This window comes from Caretta caretta, chromosome 1 (assembly GCF_965140235.1).
Source record: "Caretta caretta isolate rCarCar2 chromosome 1, rCarCar1.hap1, whole genome shotgun sequence".
Taxonomy (NCBI): domain Eukaryota; kingdom Metazoa; phylum Chordata; order Testudines; family Cheloniidae; genus Caretta; species Caretta caretta.
In genome coordinates, this window is record NC_134206.1 from 223,325,409 (window position 1) to 223,347,952 (window position 22,544).

Sequence of the window (22,544 nt, forward strand, 5' to 3'; positions counted from 1 at the left end):
GTGGGGTAGTTCATGTGTGCATATGCATTGCTATATTGCTGTCTGCAGGGTTGTAGCCATGTTGGTCCCAGGACATTAGAAAGACAAGGTGGGTGAAGTAATATCTTTTATAGGACCACCTTCTGCTGGAGAGAGAGAGACAAGCTTTCAATCTTACACAGAGCTCTTCTTTAAGTCTGAAGAAGCTCTTCGTAAGCTCAAAATCTTGTCTCTTTCAGCAATAGAAGTTGTCCCAAGAAAATATATTACCTCACCCACCTTGTCTCTCTTGTTATATTGCTGTCATTCCCAAAAGACCCGATAGGGATTAGGGACCTTTCGTGGGAGGTGCTGTGAAAGCACATAGGAAGACAGTCCCTGCTGCAAGGAACTTACAACAAAGTTGCAGGAGTGCCACTGTGGAAGGATTGAGTGACTTGGAGGGAAACAGGTTGACTCTTGGATAGGGGCTTTGCCGGTCACTGTATGCAGAGGGGTGGCATGAGACACAGGGCTGGTCTACACCCAGCTGTACAAACTGGGTTGACAAGTATCCCTGGCCTGGGGACGAGCATGGAATGCCAGGACCTGACTGTTCAACTGCCATGAGGGTTTAACGCCTGGTTTATTCCAGAGGCAGAGATAGGAGGGGGCTGAGCCCTGGGTTGGTCAGCGTGTAACTCTCCCAAACCAGCTCGCCCCAGGAGTTAGTGAGGAGGATCAAAGAATCTCAGAGAGGGACTGGAGACCGACTAAATTAACTTCTCCCACCCCCACTGCCCTGGACTGAATTTCCCACTTACCCTCAGAAACATGGGGGTGGGGGTGGGGATAGGGGATGTCAGGCCAGGGTAGAGCTTGGATCCCACTGCGATAGGTAAAGCTCAGGAGAGGATGATCCCATGAGAAGAACAGTGTTTGTTTGTAGGGCACGAAGCCCTGGGAAGGGGCTCTGTAACAGGTGTATGGGTGTTGAGGACTAGGATCCAGATTCTGGTCCCCACCCTAACCACTGTATGCCCTTAGGGCTGTGTATAGGGGCTGTGATGGATGAGGGAGCATTCTCCTAGTGCAGGCTCTGGTGTAGGGGCTGTGCTGGAAGTGGGAGGGGTGGGAGGATTCTGGGCTCCAGGATTGTTGGGGTAAATGATAGCAGCTGCTAGGATTCCTCTACTTTGTGCTGAGGGCCATTCCATTCCCTATAACTATGCTTTCTGTAAACAACACCTCTCCGGAGGCACAGCCCAGAATCTAGACCTAGGGATCCGGAAACAGAGCAGCTTCATGCCTCCAGGAGTTGGATTCCTGCAAAAGTCTGGAATCCACTTCCCCCTAGAGAAAGTGAGAAGAAGAAACTAGAGACAGACACTACACATAAATCTGAACAGGAACCTTCAGGTGGCGGGAAAGTCTAGAGAGAGCAAGTACAAGAGAATCAGAGGAGTATCTTACTCCCCTTTACTGCACCAGCTGCTGGTTTTATTCTGACAGGAGATGATGGCTATCTGAGGAAGGGCAAGGAGGGGATTTCCCTGAGGCTCACATAGTAGGAAAGGTTTGCCATTGGGGAGAAAGTCCTGGGGACATGGGCTACAGCTGGAGAGGGCAGAAAATGCAAAAGACAAATGCCCAGTTATTGGGGGATCTGCCCCAGATCCTCAAAGTTATTTACGTGCCTAAGTCCCATTGATTTCAATGGCAGTTGATTTCAATGGCATCTAAATACCTGTGAAGATGAGGTCCAATGTGCCTGCATTGAGAAGCACTAAAGAAAGTTGTCCTGTGTAGGAAGCTCTGCATTCAGGGCAGTTTCCTGCCTCACTACATTTCCCCATTTTTCTCCCAGGAGTTGGGTTCCTCCAAAGAACTGAACTTCTCTTTACATCTCCACTTCCCTTAAGATCTCAGAGCTTCTTCAGCCAGTGGGAAACCAGTTCCTAAGAACACAAACAGCATTGTCTTCTCAATGGATTTACAGAATAAGAGGAAATCTCCAGAGCATCTAGCCAATGAAGATGGGGCCCAGCTCCATATCCATCAGGCAGACGGGATCAGAATTTGTGACCACTTCCTCCTTGGAAACTGTCCTGAAGGAGCTGGCTGCCCACTCCACCACACTCGCTATCCCTACCACTGGCAGTTAAGGCGGAGTGACAACAAAGCCTGGCAGAGTTTGAGTGACTCAGCTCAGCGGCACCTGGAAAATCTTTACTGCAATGTTAACAAAAGTCATGCTAATTTTTTGGACAAGTAAGTGATGGAAAAATTCCAGCCCCAGCATTTCCCAGCAGGAGATGCTATAAAGAACAGCACAAGAGAACTAACTGCAGTGAGGTCACTTCAACACAGGTCCTAGCCTTGTACAGTAGGAGACAAGGAAAGCAATGGGGCAGATGTTCTAGTTGTTCTGGCACAGGTTGTCTTCCCTTACTGGAGGAACTCCAGGGAATGGCGAAGGGGCTCCAGCTGTGGCGAGCTCCCTCCCAGCTATGCTCCAGTACTAGCCACTCTCAGCCGGAGGTGCTGAACAGAATGGTAGCATTGGCTGTGAGGAGTACATAGTTTCTCCAGCCCCAGTCTCTCCCAGTGGAGGGCATTATAGGGGATGGTGGAGGAGTAGTGCCTTAGGGAGATCACCGCTACTGCAGGCTCACTCTCCCAGCGGTACGCATGCTTGTAACTATTTATTTATTTATTTTTCCTCATAGCAATAATTCTTCTGGGAAACTTGCCCTGACTTCCTTGGAAGTGATAACCTCTGAGACCTATGACAAAGCGAGGCGTCTTTCCAACACCTGCGATCCACAGCAGAACCCCCATTTCCCCACACAGTGGGCAGTGTTTTGGAAAAATGGTGATAAATGGATAAAATACAAGGAGGTGAGGGAAAGAGGATGAGGCCTCATGGTATGATGTTCTGGCTGGTGTCTTTCATGCGAGCTGTCTCCTCAAATAATGCTTCACTGCAATAAATGCAATTACACAGGGTCGGTGAGGGGGGTAACTGCAGAAAGGCTCATCCAGCCACCAGGAGCTGCAGGAGAGAAAGCTGTTGTGTTGACTCTAGTGTGAGACTGAAGAGGCCAAGAGTTTGTGGCATACACATAGAGAAGTTAAATAAAAGCATAAATACTCTTACTGGAAGGTTGCAATCAAACACTGCTTTATTTCTTAGAATTCAGAATGATAACAAAAAATAACCCCAGACAGAGAGACACAAAGCTGTCCTTCTACAGACTGGCTGCTGCTAGACCCAGACTGCATGCACCCCTACAAAGCCCCATAGCCAGGGGCTGGGCAGACATTGCCTTCAGTTCCCCTCCCCTCCTTTGGTAGATCAAAGGGCTGCCCAAGCAGACCCTGCCTCTTCAGTGGGGGGTGGGAGGATGGGCAGGAAAGCCAAGACCCAGGCGGCCACTTCCTTCTCCTTCCCTTTACCCTTCAGCAGCTGTAACAGTTGTAGGGTGCTTATCCCATGTGTCCCACATACACCTGGACTAGCACATAAATGGTGCGAAGGTGGGCTGTTCCCAGCCTCTGCTACCCCCACAGCTGCTGCTTATCAATCTCTGGGAGTGCCTGCTTGCCTCCTCCCTCTCTTCTTGCTGAGTATCGGGGGAGGAGACATTAGTGCTGGTCCTGACCTTATTAATGCAGGATATTGAGGGTGAGGAGTGCTTGATGCTGTCCTGTCCTACCTCCTGCTGTTGTTTTGGGGGAAGAAGAAAGGGGCTGGTACAGACACCTCCTTCTCCAGAGCTGCTGAGGAGTTTCTCACTGTGGACTCTTCCTGAGGGATTCCTAAGGGGGCTCTTTCTCAGAGTCCAGGGACTGGGTTTACATTAGCTAGTGGAGGAGAGCTTCCAGAAGCCCCTAAATCTTCCCTCCCACAATTACTCTTAAATCATATTTATATTGCATATTTCTAACTATGGCCTCACTCTTTTCAAAGCAAGGGTCAGGGGTACAACAACCCTCTCACTGTAGAGAGGGTGACTGGAAGCGTTGACGGCAGACAGAAGAGAGCAGTGGGCTGAGAACTAAGGCTTGTGGGATTCCGGGCACAAGGGGCCATGGCACAAAGGGGTAGCTGTCATCAGTGAGAGAGCAAGAGCACAACTCCATGGATAGGAGTGGAACCATGACAGGAGGGAACCAGAGATGACTGCATAGCTATGAACACTGTTCAGGAGAATACAGCTCTACAATGTTAAATGTTGCTTTGACAATACAGCTGATGAAAGCATATGCAGCAGAAATTAGGGTGTTTTGGAGGGTGGGTAGGTTTTTTTGCTGCCTAGAGAGGAGTTGCTCTTCTGCTCTACCCAGAGGGAAACCCAGATAAAAAATAGGCAAAGATGTTCTTGAGTAAGGCCATGTCTACACTACAGAGCTTACAGCTGCACAGCTGTACCATTGCAACTGCGCTGCTGTAAGGTCTCTTGTGTAGCTGCTCTATGCCAATAGGCGAGAGCTCTCCCGTCAACAAAATTAAACCATCTCCAATGAGTGGGGGGTAGCTATGCCGGCGAAACTTATGTCGTTCGGGGGATGCTTTTTTCACACCCCTGAGCGACATAAGTTTTGCCAATATAAATTGTAGTGTAGACATGGCCGATGAGATGGTTGGAGAGATGAGTGCAGATTTCTTCAGCAGTTTGCTGAGAAAGGGAAGGTTAGAGACAGGGCAGAGGTTGGAGTGCGAGGGCCAAGAAAGTGTTGTGTAAGTCTTGGTCAATGCCTAAAACGTAGGTTGACCTAGTTACATCACCCAGGAGGTGTTAAAAATACACCCTCCTGAGAGACTTAGTGAAGCCAGCCTAAGCCCTGGTGTAGACACCAGTAGGCTGACAGACCAATTCTGCTCTCAAGGGGGTGGATTTACTACAGTGACAGAAAACCCCTTCTTTGCTATAACAAGTGTCTACACTGAAGAGGGGTTACTGCAGCACCGCAGATGTGCCACTGTAGCACTTGTAGTGCAGACATACCCTAAGAAGGGGATGGATGAAGACAGATTTGAAAGTGTTGGGGAAATTAGCAAAAGCAAAGGAATGATGATAATAGGAGAGAGCCATGACTAAAGGAGAAGCAAGTGGGTGAAGAGAGACTGAGCATCCATATGCAGAATGACTGCCCTCAAGCACTCAGAAAGCGTGGGGTGGCCTTTCTCCAATGAAAGGCTAGAGTGCTATTGAGGGAGCATTGTGGAGGCACACCTGATTTTTTCCTTTATCCTGTTTATCCTAACATCATATCTCCACCTCTTATTCTCTCTGTGCTCAGCCCATCTGCAGTGATCTCCTCACTGCCTTTGAGGAGGACAAGGAACTCCACAACTTCGAGCTCTGGGGCAAGCACTACAGCGTGGATTTGAAGAGGTTTGTGCAACATAACATGGAACGGGGATACGTTCGCCACATCCAGCGCAGGCCTTCCTACCGATCACTCCTCGATATGATGCCATACCTGCAGTAAGTGACTCTACTGGCAACAATGTTCCTACAGGCATTTCAACAGCATGTGGGAAAATAAATGTTCCCCTCTCGTTATCTCCTTAGGATGATCCCAAGTAAAGCCAGTATATCCTCCTGTCCTACTCCTGCCATCCCTGGGGAAGATCCCATGGATGGTTACTATGGTCCATACCCCGCTGCTTGGATTCCACAGCCATCTGTTGATCAGGCTTTCCTGCAAATGGAGGTGACGCCATCAGAAGCTGCATACCGCTCAACTTGTGTTCTCTTCCACCAGTCTCTTCCAGAGGATGAGGTCCTGGTGCTGGCAATTTATAGGATCCGGAACGAAGATCTCTGGCAAAGATATACCAAGTAAAAAGAGAAGTGGATGTTGTTAGAGACAACAGCCTCGGAGTGTGAATTGCAGTGCTAGTGCTCAGGGTTAAGCATCCCACCATCCTCAGAGGTTGGAAATATGAATGTGGAGCTATAGGGTGTGGCTCCTACACACAGAGGCAGGGACTGTGAATGCCAATGCCAGCAAAGGATAGGAGTGTGAATCCCAGTGCTAGTGCCACAAAACCCATTGTGTTAATAAAGAGTTCCAGCCTCCTAGATACTTACGTGGTCCCCATCACCACAGTATTTGAGCACCTCACTATTTTTAATGTATTGACCCTCACAACATCCCTGTGAGGCAGCCAAGTGCTATTATTCACATTTTATAGATGTGGAACTGAGGCCCTGATCCACAAAGATATTTAGGTTTCTTAGCTTCCACTGATTTCAGTGGAAATTAGGGGCCTAAATACCTTTGTGGATCTTGGCCTAAACCATTTCCCCAACATCATACAGGAAGTATGTGGCTGAGCAAGTCCAGTCTGAGACTAGCACCTTAAGCACTAGATCATCTTTCTTTCCTTGTGAATAGGAATACTGTTGTTAGTCCTCTAGTCTTTGGTTCCTGCTATGCTCAGAGACTGACAGCAAAAATCTTACTACTATTGCCCTGAACTGTGGGTCCCAGTGCACTAAAGCAAACATATTTGTTCGTTAATAGGTACTTCCTTGTGCATTGGGTGGTTGCTTCATCTACACCAGAGTGTGCTTATCTGTGCACTGGGTGAATCCTAGTGCCTTGTTGTAGGTACAAATGTGCATATTGATTTGGTGAGTGAACAGTTGTGCATTATGGGGTGGTGCACTCATCTATGAGTGTGTATTGTTGCATGTATCCATCCATGATGGCTTAATTAGCGTGTTAAGGCATGGATTTTGTGGGTAGATGTTTATTTGAGCACTTCTGAGCTCTCAGGTTTCAGAGTGGTAGCCGTGTTAGTCTATATCAGCAAAAACAACGAGGAGTCCTTGAGGCACCTTAGAGACTAACAAATTTATTTGGGCATAAGCTTCTGTGGGAGAGCAAGAGACTGAACCCTAGCTCCCTGGAATTCAAGATTGTGCTACTTATCTTTTGCATAAGTAAGAGTTGAAGTATGGGTGGGAGGGATTACTCTTCCTGGTCTCCCTGTGAACCTTCAGCATCATCCTGTCAGGGCAGAGACTCTAACCTTCTTCTGTTTCTTCTTTGCTCCCAATTCAGCCAGAAAAAATTCATGACTTGGGGAAGAACAAAGCTTGAGAAACAACATCTGGAGAAGCACCTCTTCTTTGGAACCTCAGCCAGAAATGTGGAGCCCATTTGCAAAACAAACTTCAGCCAGTTCCTCCCGGAACAGCACAGCCCTATCTTTGGCCAGGGCATTTATTTCTCATTGAGAGCAGATTATTCAAATAGATACTCCCGTGCAAAGAAAGGTGGGATGCGCTACATGTTCCTGGCCAAGGTTTTGGTGGGCAAGACTGTGGCTGGGAGAGCACATTACCGCCGGCCCCCAGAACAGAAGCCTGGTGGGCAACTCTATGACTCATGTGTCAATAGTGTGAGCAAGCCCCAGGTGTACGTGGCCTTTGACAACTTCCAGTGCTACCCTTACTTTCTTATCCACTACAAGCTCCTCTCTGACCCTGTGGTGCTGTACAGCTGATGACACAAGGAAGAGGTGCTTTTCTCCTCTCTCTGAATCATCCACATAATGACTTTTACCATCAGAGCATGAAGAGGGTTGGTTTTAGCCCTTCACATTCCTTTGACCTATGCTCCTTGTAAAGGATTCTACAAACTGTTCCTGGGCATACAGAGAGTGCTGGCTGCAAGTGCATGTAGGCTGGGATTTTGAAAGGTGCCTAAAGGAATTAGACACCCAACTCCGATTGAATTAGAATGGAAATTTGGCACCTGACTCCCATTCAAATTCACTGAGAGTTGTATACCCCACTCTTAGAGTGGGATTTTCAGAGGAGCCCTTAATCCTTTTAATATATGGAAAAACATACCCCACTAATTTCCACAGTATTCCTCTACCACCTCCTTGTATTCTCATTGATGATCCCCTCTATTCTTTCCCACAATCCACATTTACCCACCTCTGACTTTACCCTGGTCACCTCCAATTCATTTCACCATCCATCTAAATAAGAATGGCTGTGTAAGATGTCCCCTCTGGATTCCACTAAAAAACTGTTTTGTATATTGGCCAGAAGGAGGCACTGTTGCATGAAATGAAGCCATTCTTTCTCAACCTGATCTCTGGAGGGTCTTGTGGACCATGATGTGTTCCTCAAGTACATTAAAAATGCCACCCTTCTGTTTTTGTGAAATATCAACACCTTCCTCTCTCTAAAAACACTCCTCCCCATGTGAGTTATCTGTCAATAATGATTGTTCAGTGCAGCCTGCTCTTAGTATAAATGTTGGGGGTGGGATTGCTAAATTTGTTTATATTAAATACTTGTTTAAATTATTGTTACTATAATGGCTTTATTTGTTGGTAAGGGGTTTTCTTGGATTATTAAAACTAGAGACATGTTAATAGTTAATTTACAAAATGTGTGTGTGTCAAATTAACTTCTGTATCTGATGGGGGGAGTCCACAGACTTGGGCTTGTCAGAGTTTCTAGTGGGTCAGGACTTGCTCCAGGCAAAAGTGTCTCACACCATCTCCCCCTTGCTGCTGGAAAACCTCCCTGGTTCTCTTGCACTGGCCCCTCCTACCTGATCCATAAATCCGCTAGAAAGCAGCTGTTTTCAAGCATCTCTTCAAGCAATTTTTGGCACCTACACTGTTTTAGCAAGAAGCTGGGGGAGGTAGGAACTGTCCATTTTTTTGTGGGTTCACCTGTTTGCCACCTCATTGAAATAGCCTCCCTCTAGAGTTTATTCATTCAATCAGGGCCAGATTCTGATACCCTTTACTCATAGTATGAACCTTATTCTATCACTTCAGTGGGATTAAGGCAAGTAATGACCATTGTGATCACCTTGTCTGATCTCCTGCATAACACAGGCCATAGGAATTCCCTGAAATAATTGCTTCTTCAACGCCAATAGCTGTGGTTGAACTAAAGTATATATCTTAGAAAAAACACCCAATCTTGATTTAAAAATGGTCAGTGATGGAGAATCCACCACAACTCTTGGTTACTTGTTCCAATGGTTAATTACACTCAGCATTAAAAAAATTGCACCTTATTTCCTGTCTGAATTTATCTAGCTTCCACTTCCAGCCTTTGGATCTTGCCATACATTTGTCTGAGGAACTGAAGAGCCTTTTTTTACCATGTAGGTACTCACAGACAGTGATCAAATCACCCCTCCCCCCCCCCCTTTTTTTTTTTTTGGATAAATAGATAGATTGAACTCCTTGGGCTAGATTCACAAAGAAATGTAGGCATGGCAATGTTCAGCATTGCCACACCTAACTGTTAGGCACCTAGAAAATCATTGTACTTTACGAGGCTTGAGTTAAGTGCCTAAGCTCCCTATACAATGAATGCAGAGAGAAAGCCACCTCTGAATGGGATTCACAAAAACCAGCATGCTAGATAGTTTCTTGCCTAAAATAGCCAGTGGGAGCTGCCAAGGTGAAGGGTGTGTGCTCAGCCCCACCCTTCTCTCTGAGAAGTGCACCTAAATCCTGGCTGTAGGGAGGGCCTCCCTCTGCTTGGGATTCTCAGCTGCAAACCCTCTCTTGGTGTTAAGAATCTCCACTGTTTTTGCAAGGAGCTGGGGGACGAGAAGTATCTCTCTCATAACTTTTACTCTAATGGTTAGAGTATTCACCTGGATGTGGGGGAGCCCTGATTCAAGATCCTCCTTCTGAGGGGAAGAAGAGATTTGCTACCTGAGCGGTGAGGGGTATGAGATATTCTTATGTGAGGCTTCCTCAGTGTTTCCTGCTGAAGCTGTTCCACTTTGGAGTAAAAATGAAAGAATCAGTGGGCCAAAGAGATTGATGCTGAAGCCCACTGGTTAGCACACTCACTTGGGAAGTAGCAGCGCCATGCTCCAGTCCTCCTGCTCCAATGAAATAAAAACATTTTTTATCCAAATGCTATTGTCTCCTATTGTGCGTGCTTCACACACAATTTCTCTCACATGCAGCCTAGGTCTGGTTTCAGTGTAGAAGCCACAGTGCAGGTGGATGGAGTGAATGCATGAAGTGGTTGGGTGGCTCCAAAGGCAGGAATACTGGGATGGTTTTAGTGTGGAGAATATTTCCCAGTTACTGTTCTAGAAAAGTTTTCTAAATAAAACACGTCTGTTTAAAATGAGAAATTGACTCCAGGACAGTTTCTCTGTATTTGTCTTTAGGAATTTAAAGGAATGCTAATCAAGGACAGCCCCCCAGCCTTGCAGCAGGAGGACAAGTAGCTGTGAAGCAAAGCACAATTGTTGTGTTCTGGGTGTTAGCAATACAACACATACAAGTGTGTACTATAAATGGAAAGAAGCCAGCATCATGCACTAGTAAGAGGGCAGGCCCAAGTACAACATAAACAAAACTATCATGATGACTATTAACGTTAACTTGGGGGGGGGGAGGTTTAAAATAAACAAAAACAAAGGTGTAAAAATTAACCCATTTCCCATCTTAAGCTGCTTCCTCCTTCTATAAAGGAGGGCAAACCATTCCCTTCTACTTCCATACGTGGGGCAGGCATGAGCCACAGACTACAGACACCCTGAGCAGCCTGCCTGTAGACTGCATCCTCTATTTGAGGAAGCCCTTCTCTGCCTCCAGGTACTGGGTATGATGGCACTTTTGGGCCTCCCCCACCTTTTTGCAGGCAGTGACAGCCTACTCTTGCAGTACATGGGCCTGTGACTGCAGCTCCTCCCTCTATTGCCCCATAGAGGAGAGTAGCTCCATAGTCTGCTCCCTCACAACTTCCAGATGCAGCTGTGCCTGGCCCACTTAGTGAGGACAAGGGCTGGGTGAGGCATTGGGGCTGCATCTGGGGGTGCAGAGGAGTGGGGGCTGAGGAGCCAGCCTGATATTGGGGTGGGTGGCAGATACTAAAGGGATGGCAATTCCAGGATGGGGCCTATGGGGCCTCTCCAAGCACTTCTGACTGCTTCCTTCAGAGATGGAACCATAGGGCACAGGTTCTGGACTGCCCCCACCCCGAGTCAGGTAGGTGGGGTGCTTAGTGGTGGAGTCTGGCAGCCACATTTGGCTGCCCAGACACCACTAAGACATACTCCCAAAAATTGGAGTATCTTCTTCTGGACTGGTAAGGGAGGGTGCATCCAGTCTCTTTGCCTCCCCACTCCCTCCTCCTCATCTGCCATCCTAGGAAGTATTTTATTTGTGAGCTATGAGTCCTACTCACTCTTTCTCACCATCATCTTACCACTCTGATTGATGCATTAAAAATTGAATTCCAAGTGGCCACTGCTGGACTTCCTGTCAGGTCAGAACTTTTCCTTTAGAAAATATTGAAATGTTTTGTCAATAAGGTCATCATAATGTTTCCAAATCAACATATTTTGCAAGATTTCATTCTGCAAAAAATGTTGAGATTTTGACTTCTCATCCCAATTTGTGACAAAAACAAATGTCAGAATTTCTTGGGGAATGGAAATTCCATTTGAAGACCAGCTCTAGTTTCTAGGCCTCATGGTTGCAAAGAAAAGTTGGAAAATGTGACCCAAGTGCACCGTAAATGCTCAGAAACCAGATGGCAAATAAAAAGAACCCCACATGTATTTATTTTAAGATCTCATGATTTTTAAGCCAGACTCATCACTTTTGGGGCATAATAAATGATTTTTGAATGCTTAGGGTTGACAAGACTGGGAAGAGGTAAATGTGATGCCCAAGCATGATGGTAAGAGATGAACATCTCAATTCAGTACAGCAGAAACATTAGGTAGAGCTAGTTCCCTCTTATTCATATATTTTCCCTACCTGCTGATACAGTAGCTGCTGGTTGGTGTCACAAGGACTAAGGTAAATCACTTTCTAAGTAGCCATAGTTCTGTGGATGAAACACCCTGGTTCGGTGACTCCAGGGGAAAAGTCTCTCATTCTTTCTATTTTGCTAGCTCTGGCACATATTTTTGCAACACGCAGGAGACGTGACTGAGGAACCACAGGAAACTTGCTGGCCAGTACAGACTGTATGAAAGGGAACCAGTCTCACCTCAGACTATATCCCTCTTATTTTTGAGCCCATGTTTCAAGTGGCCTCCTGCCTCCATTTCTCACAGCACTATCACACATCCTTAACTAGCTCTGACTACAGAGCAAGTGAGATCTCTCTGTGTCTGCCATTCCCACCACAAGGCCCCAGTGTAGTTGGCATTGTGTGCACCAGTATCCCCCCAGCACAGATATATTTATAATAAAGAGATTATCTGAATTAGGGCAGGGGTTCTCAAACTTCATTGCACCACACCCCCACTTCTGACAAGAAGAATTACTACACAACCCCAGCAGAGGGGACCAAGTCCTGAGCCTGCCCAAGCCCTGCCGCCCCAGGTGGTGGGGCCAAAGCCAAAGCCCCAGCACCCTAGGCAGGGGGACTAAAGTCAAATCCCAGGGGCTTCAGCCCCAGGCAGGGGACCTGAAATCTGAGCTCTGCTGCCCAGGGCTTCAGCCCTCAGGCTTCAGCTTCAGGCAGTGGGGCTCAGGCTTTGGCCCTAGGAAGTCTAAGCTAGCCCTGGTGATCCCTTTAAAATGGGGTCATGACCCACTTTGGAGTCTCAACCCACAGTTTGAGAACTGCTGAATTAGGGTAATGCCTATAAACCCCAAACAAGGATCAGGGCTCTACTAGGCTATATGCTGCACAGAGAGATACCAAACAAAAGAGCCCGTGCCCCAGAAAGCTTACAGAATGAGGGTCAGACAGGCCACATAAGGTGGACAAAACAGACAAATGGCATTGGGGAAAGCAGGAGAATGAGATAACAGAATGAAAAGGTTAGCATTGAAACTGAAGTCTCTGCAAGTGTCTTAAAGTGGATCATCCGCTCTTCCCTGCAGACGTCTTGGTAAAGCTTCCCTGCTCTTCTCATTCTCCGGGGCAGGGGGGGGGGGCAGCAGCAACAACAACAGTGCAGTACAGTAGCACTACAGTCTGCTGCTCCTACATGAGGACTACTAACTCTTTACATATATGCCTGTAAGAAGGGTCCACATAAACTCACTCACTCTGCCCTAGCAAACACTTCCACCATCTCCCCAGGGCCCTCAGCCTTTGCTGCAGTCACCCTTTTGGCCTGCGGCAGTGGGAGGAGCCAGTCCCACCCTGACCCTGTCAGCCAATCACTACCCTCAGCACCTTCTTCAATAAAAGCCTCACAGGGGGCATAGAGAAGAGCCCAGGGGAAGAAGAGGGAGGGGAAAGTTGGAGTATGAGCTACAGCTTAAGCACCAGCCCCTCTGGGCCTTATCAAGTGAGCCTGGCCTGAATGTAGGGTACTGTGGTCGGATGGGGAAACTCAGGCACGGGGGTGTGTAGGGAGGGGTAATGTTCTGGAGGAAACTGAAGGAAGGGAGAGGTGCAATGTGGAGAATTTGAGGGAGTGGGAGGGGGCACTAAGGCCAGAGGGTAGGTTAATACAGTATTGGGGGTGGGATTCCCTGTTGCCAACACTAAGAGCTTGTTGGCACTAGGGAAGTGGTTGAGATTGAGCTCTGGAGTGTTAGCTAACCCTGATCTTTTCTCTAAGACAGTGGTTCTCAAGCTATGAGTTAGGACCCCAAAGTGGCTTCAACCCTGGGAATCAGGGTCAGGTTGCAGGCCCCCTGCCTGGGACTGAAGCCTTTGGGCTTCAGCTTTAGTCTACCCTGCCCTGGGTGGTGGGGCTTGGGCTTTTGCCCCCCTGGGTGGGTGGGGTTCAGCTCAGGTGGGATCAGGCTTCAGTCCCTTCTCCTGGGGATTGTGTAGTAAGTTTTGTTGTCAGAAGGGGGTTGCAGTGCAATGAAGTTTGAACCCCTGCCTTAGGATAAACTCTCTTCTCCTGCTCTTAGCTGTAAGATCACTAAACTGAGGCTCTTTCCACAAAACTCTGGGCTCCCTGGCTAACTGCTCAGCAGTGTGGGATTGACAAATTCTCCCCCATTATCTTAACATAACCTGTTACCACTGCTGGGTTGCATTGCATCTGTTTTCTTTCCCACTAAATTAGGTTTCAAACTCCAGATCCCTTCTCTTCTTCTAGATGGAGTTGGGGGAAGAGCCTATGGCCTCTGGGCTCCAGGGCTCCAGAAAAAGTAAGATCCAAGGAGACTCCTGTACAGGTGAGGAGTAACTTATAGCAGTTAAGTGACCCACCATAAGTGAACTTAAAAAGCTGGGATATCAGCACAGGTGTTGTGAGCTCTAAAGTCTGTCTTCTCTCATCTGTTTGCAGTCTGCCATGCCACAGCCTGTGTTAGGCACCCTAACCCTAAGCTCTCTGTGATGCAGAGTGCTGCTTTTTGCCCTGGGGTTCTTCCACTTTTTAAAAACAGGAAAACAAAATCCACCTGAAATGAGTGAAAACAGAAGCCAGAATTTCTCTTTTTCAGCTTTATCTTCCTCTCCACCGCCACAAGTGGGAGGACACCAAAAGTTAGGGGATCTGAGCAGGTGAACTGGGACTTTCATCTGAAGTATCTCTTACCACTTAAAGGCATTTTGGGGGAGGAGGGGCTGTGAAGGCTACCTGGGTCCTGCTGTACTGTCAGGGTTGTGAGGGCGATTGGTCACTGCAGAGACACAGTCTCTGCAAATCCCTGTAGCTGTTGGGTTTTGGAGGAAGTCTTCCTATTCCTATAATAATGAGTCAAATTGCTTCTTCCTCCCACTGGAGAGAAGTGCCAAGGGACATTGTGGTGTTTTTAGCCCCCTACATGTGTAACTCCAACATAGGGAATGAGCTAGCTCTTCACTAATGCTTTGAATGGCAGTAACTGAATCAGTTTGCCTGTTAGTCTCACTCAGGAAAGCTTTCTCTTAAACATACATGATTGTAAATCAGAAGGAAGCTCAGGTCCCTAGTGTGAAGGAGAGGAAACCTCATTTTTAAAGCAGGCAAACTGCAGGGAGGTGCTCTCATTCTCTATTAAATGGGCAGGGGCAGAGGGCATGTGGGCTGAGAGAAGAAGTGGTTAAAATGAGATAGTTGGAAGGGGTCATTTGTTTGAGCCTATTCCTTTCTCTTCCTGCTTTGCAACAGGATTTATGTGGGCAAAGAGCTTGGCTTAATCTGCCCTGCTCTGAGAGGTGGAAATTCTCAAGAGAGGGGAGAGAGTCTCATACATTCATCTTTGTCTTCCCTCACTCTTTCTCCCACTTCTCCATCACCTCTTTCCTTCTGTCCTCTTGTCCCCCTCTTCTCACTTCCTCCTTCCCTTTGGGAAAGGGTTTGGTGGGATTTGATTTTTGGATTTAAGGCCTCAGGAACAGTCTCTAATTAGAGAGAGATGCTTTGCAAGTACCAGTCCAAGGCTTTATTTCTCCCGAGGGCAGGGAATGAATCATGTCGGAACTCCCATTTTTATTCCAGCAAGCGATAGCACTATGAGTGAAAATGAGGAGGAGAAACCTAATCAGGAAGATCTTGAGCAAGATGAGTTATCGCAACCATCTGAAGCCCAGAGTCCTGGCTGGGGGAAAGCCAGGCCAGAAAGGCAGCAGAGGAAGAGATGCACTAAATCCACTCATCAAGCAAGAGGGTCTAAGAAACTAAAAGTCACCCTTAATCAACAGAAACCCCTCAGGGAAGAGAGTCCCTACATATGTACAGAATGTGGGAAAAGCTTCAAGGGGCGCTCAACCTTCTTAAACCATATGAAAATTCACACAGGAGAAAAGCCCTTTGAATGTACCAAGTGTGGGAAAAGCTTCAGCAGGAAGGCAAACCTTGTGGTACATGAGAGAATTCATACAGGAGAGAGACCCTATAAATGTAAAGAATGTGAGAAAAGCTTTGGTCGGAGCTCAAATCTAATTGCACACCGTAAAACCCACATGAAAAAGAAATTGTATGCTTGTGCTGTATGTAGCAAAGGCTTCACTTGCAGCTCAACCCTTGTCCAGCATCAGAAAATCCACACGGAAGAGAAACCTTACAAATGTACTGAATGCAGGAAGAGCTTCCGTCTGAGCTCAAACTTCCTTAAACATCAGAAAGTCCATGTTGGAGAGACATCCAGTGAATGTGTAACAGGTAACTTAATTGCTTAGGTTAATCTGTATTGGCTTTATTCCCAATGGACAGGAAGTCTCGTACACAGTCCTGTGGCCTCCATTGGATTCTAAACACTTGGCCTGGCCTACCACACTCTCTGGGTTTTGTGTATATCTAAGACATGTCCAACAGAGAGCCACTTAAGTAAATGCATCCATAATATCAAAGCTCTGTCTAAGGATTTAACTTCCCTTAAACTAAGCATGTGAAACTCCTAATCCATAGATAATGGAATTACCTAGCTAGCCCTCCCAACATAAACAGTGAAGATTAAAAATTTCATATTCCTGAAATTTGTAATGATAAAAAAATTAAAGCTTTTTATACAAAAGAAGTCCTCCTCTCCAAAAAGGCACAACCTCACTTCCCCTTTGCATCTTGTCATTAAGAAGAAATAGTAACAAAGGAACATCACATCAGTTTAATACTGATCCTACTTAAAAAGAAATTGATTCCATTTATTATGGAATAGTAATACTTACTCTGTAGTTGTATAAAAGACACCCAGTTGCAACAAGGGGGCCCATGTTCCAGGACACCAAAAGAAGGCATATTGCTCTCAGAATTCATAGATTCAGTCTGGTACTGAGTTAGATTTTTGTCTGTCTGATTCACTTCAAATCAGACAGGTGGCTCAAGAATCACAATAACCAAAAATGTGTTTACTAGACTTTGGGAAATCTAGCTTTTGCCACTTGGTTGGACCCTTCCACCAGTGGGCCCTCCTGCCCCCAAAGGGGGCAGGGGGAAGGAACCACTTCACTGGACCGCTATAGCTGAGAGAAAATGAGTACACAGGGCTAAAGATTAGTTGGTTACAGTCAAATCTGAAAAATCATTATAGATGGTTAGCTCTGATGAGCTTAACATAGGTTACCAAATGATACTGGGGACGCGTGTGTGTGTTTTAAAAAGGGCCTGACATTCAGCTGGCTTGCACTGTTGGAAGTCTCCGTCACTTTTGTAAAATGAGTGAAATATGCTTCCTTCGATCTGGAGCCAGGCACTGGAGAACTAGTGCCCAGAGCTAATCCTTGTGGATATAGGTGATCCTGTATTTACAGTTCTGCCTTATGATGCTTATCACCTAATTCATGCTAAATGTAAATGTGTGATTTACTAGTCTACATTCTTTTTACACTTAAAGTGTTTAACATACTATTTTCATTCCAATTCTATAGTATGTCATGAGGAACAACAAAGTGGTGGCGTAGAGCAAGTAGCTATGGACCAGTCAAGACTTGTACTTGAAGAATGTAAGTATAAAAAGGGTTTAAGTACCATGCATAACACTTTAAATTGTAGAAATTAATACTCTTATCCTCACACAGTGAGGAGAATGAGGGACAACATGGATATGCTGCTTCTGAATCAGCAAAGTCAGCTACAGGTCCTGCAAGAGATTCAGAAACAGCTGAATGTCCTCCTCCCGGGCAATGATCTCATTAATTCAAATGTGTACAGCTTGGGACTTCTGTTGGGACAGCAGGCAGCTGCTATGGCCTCTTTGCCTTTCCCCCTTCTTCTTAACCCCAGTAATCTTCTCCCAGAAAACGCCCGGCCTTTTTCCTCTCAGATTTCATCCCAGTCATCTACTTCTGAAATTCTTGCTACCACACAACCTCCAATCTCTCAGCTTCCTGCTGCTCCAACAACTGCCTGATCCATCCTCCTTACTGTAAACATAGCAAACAAAATGTTTATATGTGCACCTGTCATTCTGATTTACCCTGTCTGAGGCAAACATGGCTTTTATATTGTATAGTTACAGTTGAAAGACCTTTCAAGTACTATAGCCCTGACCCTGCTCTTAATCTCTGAGGCATCCTTTACTGAGATGCAGTCAGTGAACATAGGAGATCAATCACACATTTGCTTACTGTAGTAAGTGGTTTTAATACCAACGATGGATTTGACCCAGGCAGCCTCTATTAACAAAGATGTTCTTCATGGAGATGCAGCTAAATAGAGCACCCTTATCTGAGGTGCTCTTAGCTAATGTGTCCCCAACTGTATGAGGTGTATTTAAGTGGCCCTTGTCTGAGATGTCTTTAAAATGCACCTTGTTGGTGCACTCTTAATTTCAGCTTGCTACTCCTAAAGCATCCTTGATACTTGTGCTCTTAAATGAGGTGAATTTAACTGAGGGTTCTTAAATGTCTCTGAGCAAGGGGCTCAGAATGGAGCTGTCCTTGACACACTTAACTAAGGCTTCCTTAATTAAGGTGGGTTTAAATAAAGTGACTTGAACAGATTACCACTTAACTAAGCATCTCTATGGGCTGGCCTCTCTGATAAAGCTATACATTTTGGTGCTGTTTCTTACTCCCCAAGACTTCTCCATGAGAAAAGGCTTATAAACCTGCATTAGTTTTAATATAGCGCTCTGGTTTGTGTTTTTAAAATGTTACCATGGTTACAGTTAATCTGTTCTTTAAATATCCCACATTTTCCTGTATGGAAAATATGGTGCTTGTTAGTGTTTAAGTAGGTATTTAAATTTCTTTGATCTAGTTAATTAGGGTCTAGATGGTGGCATTTAATCACAGCCCCTGAGTCAGTCTCACAAGGCAAAGAGGCACAGCTTTGCAGGGAGAGCAGGCTCAGTCCCACCTTTAAGGCAGTTTTCCAGCACCCTTCGAAGTCAGCAGGAGTTGCCTCAGGCCCTAAGAGGGTATAGAAAACAGTCTGGTCGTACCCCTCACCACCCTGTTGCAAAGGTTATTACCAGCACTGACACTAGACTGAAGCATTCCTGAGTATAAGGATTCCCCTTTGTGTCAGACCCCCATCTGAATGGCTATGGGGATAAAGAATCCCTTTGCCCTTATGGGCCTGTGAACATGCCAAGTGGGATCTAGCCCTTCATCTTTTTATTTACTTTTTTTAAAGGTGTGTTAAAATGGCACTTCTTCACCTATCAATGTTTATTTTATAGGGCTAGATTTGACTCCCTTACTCATGTTGAGGAGCACCTCGCCCCAGCCGTGGTCGCACGGGTGCTACTCAGTGTGAGTAACGGCATCAGAATCTAGTCCATAGATACCTACAATTGTGCTTAGCAACATAAATGTGTTATCTTTGAATTATAAACACAAGTTGGTTGTGACTGCACATTGATTTAAGAGAGTCCACCCAAACCTATTTCTTTAGAGTAAGTCCATTCTTTACTGACCTCAGTTAAATAAATTTAAGCCACTTCTACATGAGAATGCAGAATATGGGTTTGCATGAGCTTTACTAAATCTTGTGTGTAAACAAGGCCTTAGTAAAAGCTTATGTCAATGGAATGTTGTCAACAGTCCATCTTTCATGAGTTGAGCATGTCCCATTGTAAGTGTGTAAAGCTGAATTTTATGGCTCTATACTGTGCCTCTGGTTGCAGTTTGCATAGTGATTCTGACACTTGTTTGTTTCTTGCTTTTAAAAGAAAATTGTTTTTTAATAATGGTTCTCACTTCAGTGTTCTTAAATTTCTTCAAAAGTAGGGAATTAAAATGTTGCATTTTCTTAAAGTAGATAACTCAATCTGTCTGTGCAGTGCTTTTTCTGTCTCTTTTGTGGCCAACAAGGGAGATAAAGTGCGCTTGTGAATCAATTGCTTTATTGGGGTTTGGGTATGCCACTTAAGGATCATGCTGCATGAAAAGGAGTTTGTTTTCAGTAGCAAGGGCCTCATTTCATGGCTGCTGAATTCACTCCTTGCCCTCCCGTTGAGGGAGAGTTGGGCTCAAATATCTTTTCTTACATTGTTTAAAAAGAAAATATCGTTCTGATGTTCTGTTATAGCAGAGTATAGTTAGATAAGGGAAGCAGGGAGACAACAGAAGTTATATAAAGCCTCCTGTGCAAGGGCATATTCCCAGTGGCCAAACGCACCAGCTTTTTGGCCCCTACCTACCAGCCAAGTAAAGAGGCTGTATTGGACCTGATGATCAGGCCCTCTGCTTCTAGCCCTCAGAGTTGTGGAAAAAACTAAAATTGAGTGTAGACTGACATAGCATTGCCTTCTCGAGTCTGCAGGCAGCTTGAAATGAGAGTTCAGAGGTGGGGACTGTATTTTTATCACTGCTTTTGATTTTAGCACGAATACCCAGCTCCTATACTTATCCCACAATTCTGAACTACCCCCTCCACACCCATTGCAAAAAGTTTCTTATTCAGTTGCCAAAAGTCTCCAGCTTCCCCCTGCTTTAACAGTTTACATGAGATATGAAAATGCTGCAGTGCATCCAAAGCTGAAAGGGTAGGGACAATCAATTTTATTTTAAAAATGAATGTACAGCACTGACTGAATTCTGTACCTACTTCAATAAACACCTCCAATTTTATAATTCCAAATGAAATGACTACAGAATTTCCAGATGTCCCAGAATCTAGGGACCTTGCCATAAAAATTATTTCCAGCTTGTGTCAATATCCACAGGGTCTTTTCTATAGCAGATGCTACTAGCACCTACTCTAATAAAAACAAAGGGGAGACGCCTGAGAGCCAAGCCAGGATCTAGAATAAGTGCAAAGATGATAGACCAGAATGGGTCTACGGGAGGGTTAAACTCATACTTTAATGCCTGGCAAGGAAACAGCCAGTGCTATGAGACACTAGTCACTAAGATTCTTCAGAAGAATAAAGTGAAGCCCCTCCACATTCTTTAGGGGTTTCTCTCCATCAGGGGAGTAGCAAGGAGCAGTAGACTGGTTTCAGTCACTGCATTTGTGCTTTCTGCTCATCCTGTTCACAAGCTATACATCAGTGATACAGAGACTGAGTCTTGGGAGCTGCAAGTGGCTTTTTGCACTACATGATATTAAAATAATGTGTGATTTAATTCTTACCCAATCAGGAAGCTTTTACTATGTTATTAGCCAATTGTAGAATACATGGTCAGTCATTTTGCTGTGAGAATATTATATACAGTAAATGAAACAATGAATTCACACTACTGTGGCTCTTCTAGGTAACATTGATCATTAATTTGGCTCCTAAACCACTGAGGTCTGAGTATTCCTGCCTCATACATACACAAGTAGGATAAAATCAATAGTGCAGCGCTCTACCATCACAGTATCAGTTGGGTCCACCAGGGTCTCAGCTCAGTCCTCCTTGGCCAGGACCTGGCCCCTATCGAGGTTCTTCATGGCCATGGATTGGGTTAGGAACTGGGGCTGGTAGTCTATTCCCAAGGCTTGGGCCTCAGCAGAGTTCTTCATGTCTGGGATCTCAGCATGGGTCTGGGCCTCTGTTTCCACAACCTGGGCTTCAGGGGAGTTCTTGATGTCCTGGTACTCCATTCCCAGGGTCTGGACTTCAGCCAAGCTCTCCATGTCCGGTGTCTGAACACGGGCCTGGACCTCAGCTAAATTCTCTGCGTCTGGGGTCTGGGCTTGAGCTAAGTTCTTAACATCTGTGCCAAAGGTCTGAACCTGGGCCTCAGCTGAGTTCTCCATGTCCAGTGTCTGAACATGGGCCCAGGCCTTTGTTTCCTGGGCCTCAGGGGAGTTCTCCTTGTGTGGGCACTGGGCCTGGTACTTCAGTCCCAGGGTCTTGACCTTTAGTGGATTCTTCACATCCAGGATCCTTGTTTTTACAAGAGGTTTTTTTATGACCGATGCCTCCATCCAGGCAGGGTACAGATGGGGTATTTCCCCCGTGTGGCAGTTTCTATGGTGCTTTGTCAGATTGGACTAGGTGCTGAAGCTTTTCCCACACTGGGGACAGGGGTAGAGTCTCTCCCCATTGTGAGTCCTGTGGTGTGTGGTGAGATGTGATTTGTGAAGGAAGCTCTTTCCGCATTCCAGACAGAGGTAGGGTCTCTCCCCTGTGTGGCTTTGCTGGTGGATATGGAGATTGCAGAGCCAGCTGAAGCTCTTCCCACACTCAGGACAGAGGAAGGGCCTCTCTCCCATGTACATTTTCTGTTATCTAGTCAGGTGCGCAGGTTGACCGAAACTTTTTCCACACCCAGGACAGTGGTAAGGTCTCACACCTTATAAGACACCAGAGAATCCACACTGGTGAAATGGGCAACTGAAGCTTTTATAGCAGGCAGGACATTAATAGAGGGTCTTCTTTCTGTGGACTCTCCCATGGGCTGCAAGCTCCTGCTTCAGCCTGAAGCTTTTCCCACAAGCTCTGTACTTACAGGATTTCCTTCACATGTGGTTGCTGTTCTCAGAGCTTTTCAGGTCCCTCTGCTCCTTGAGGTTTTCCTTATATGCATAAGAAGTACATGGTCTCTTGCTTTTCTCAGGTCTCTGCTGCACAAGGAGAGTGGGAGTCCTCCCAAAGGAAAGTGAAAGGGGATTCAGGGTCTCTCTCTCATCCTCCATTGGCTTTTTTTTTTTTTTGACACTGTAACCTATGCTGCCTCCTGCAGACCACTCTCTGGGAAAAGTGCTCTGCTGAGTGCCTCACTAACAGAATGCCAAGCACCAGATCTTCAGGACCCTCTACGGGATGCTCCTTCTCAGTTCTGCTCTGGATCCTATCACCTGCTGGATTGAAAGGGGAATCCAGA

At 46.0% G+C, this 22,544-nt stretch overlaps 2 protein-coding genes across 2 annotated transcripts in view; one reads left to right on the forward strand and one right to left on the reverse strand.

Moving 5' to 3' along the window:
* Positions 1–22,544, reverse strand: part of LOC125623941 (uncharacterized) — a 39,690-nt gene that overhangs the window by 9,981 nt on the left and 7,165 nt on the right. Inside the window, exon 6 of the mRNA XM_075125412.1 lies at positions 5,629–5,790. Within this exon, the coding sequence (XP_074981513.1) occupies positions 5,629–5,790 (162 nt within the window). The remainder of the gene's footprint in view (positions 1–5,628; positions 5,791–22,544) is intronic.
* LOC125623912 (protein mono-ADP-ribosyltransferase TIPARP) lies at positions 1,946–8,249 on the forward strand. Its single transcript, XM_048824043.2, has 5 exons — positions 1,946–2,229; positions 2,688–2,859; positions 5,266–5,453; positions 5,541–5,810; positions 7,042–8,249. Exons 1-5 carry the CDS (start codon positions 1,946–1,948, stop codon positions 7,484–7,486), a joined length of 1,359 nt encoding a protein of 452 aa, XP_048680000.2. The 3' UTR covers positions 7,487–8,249.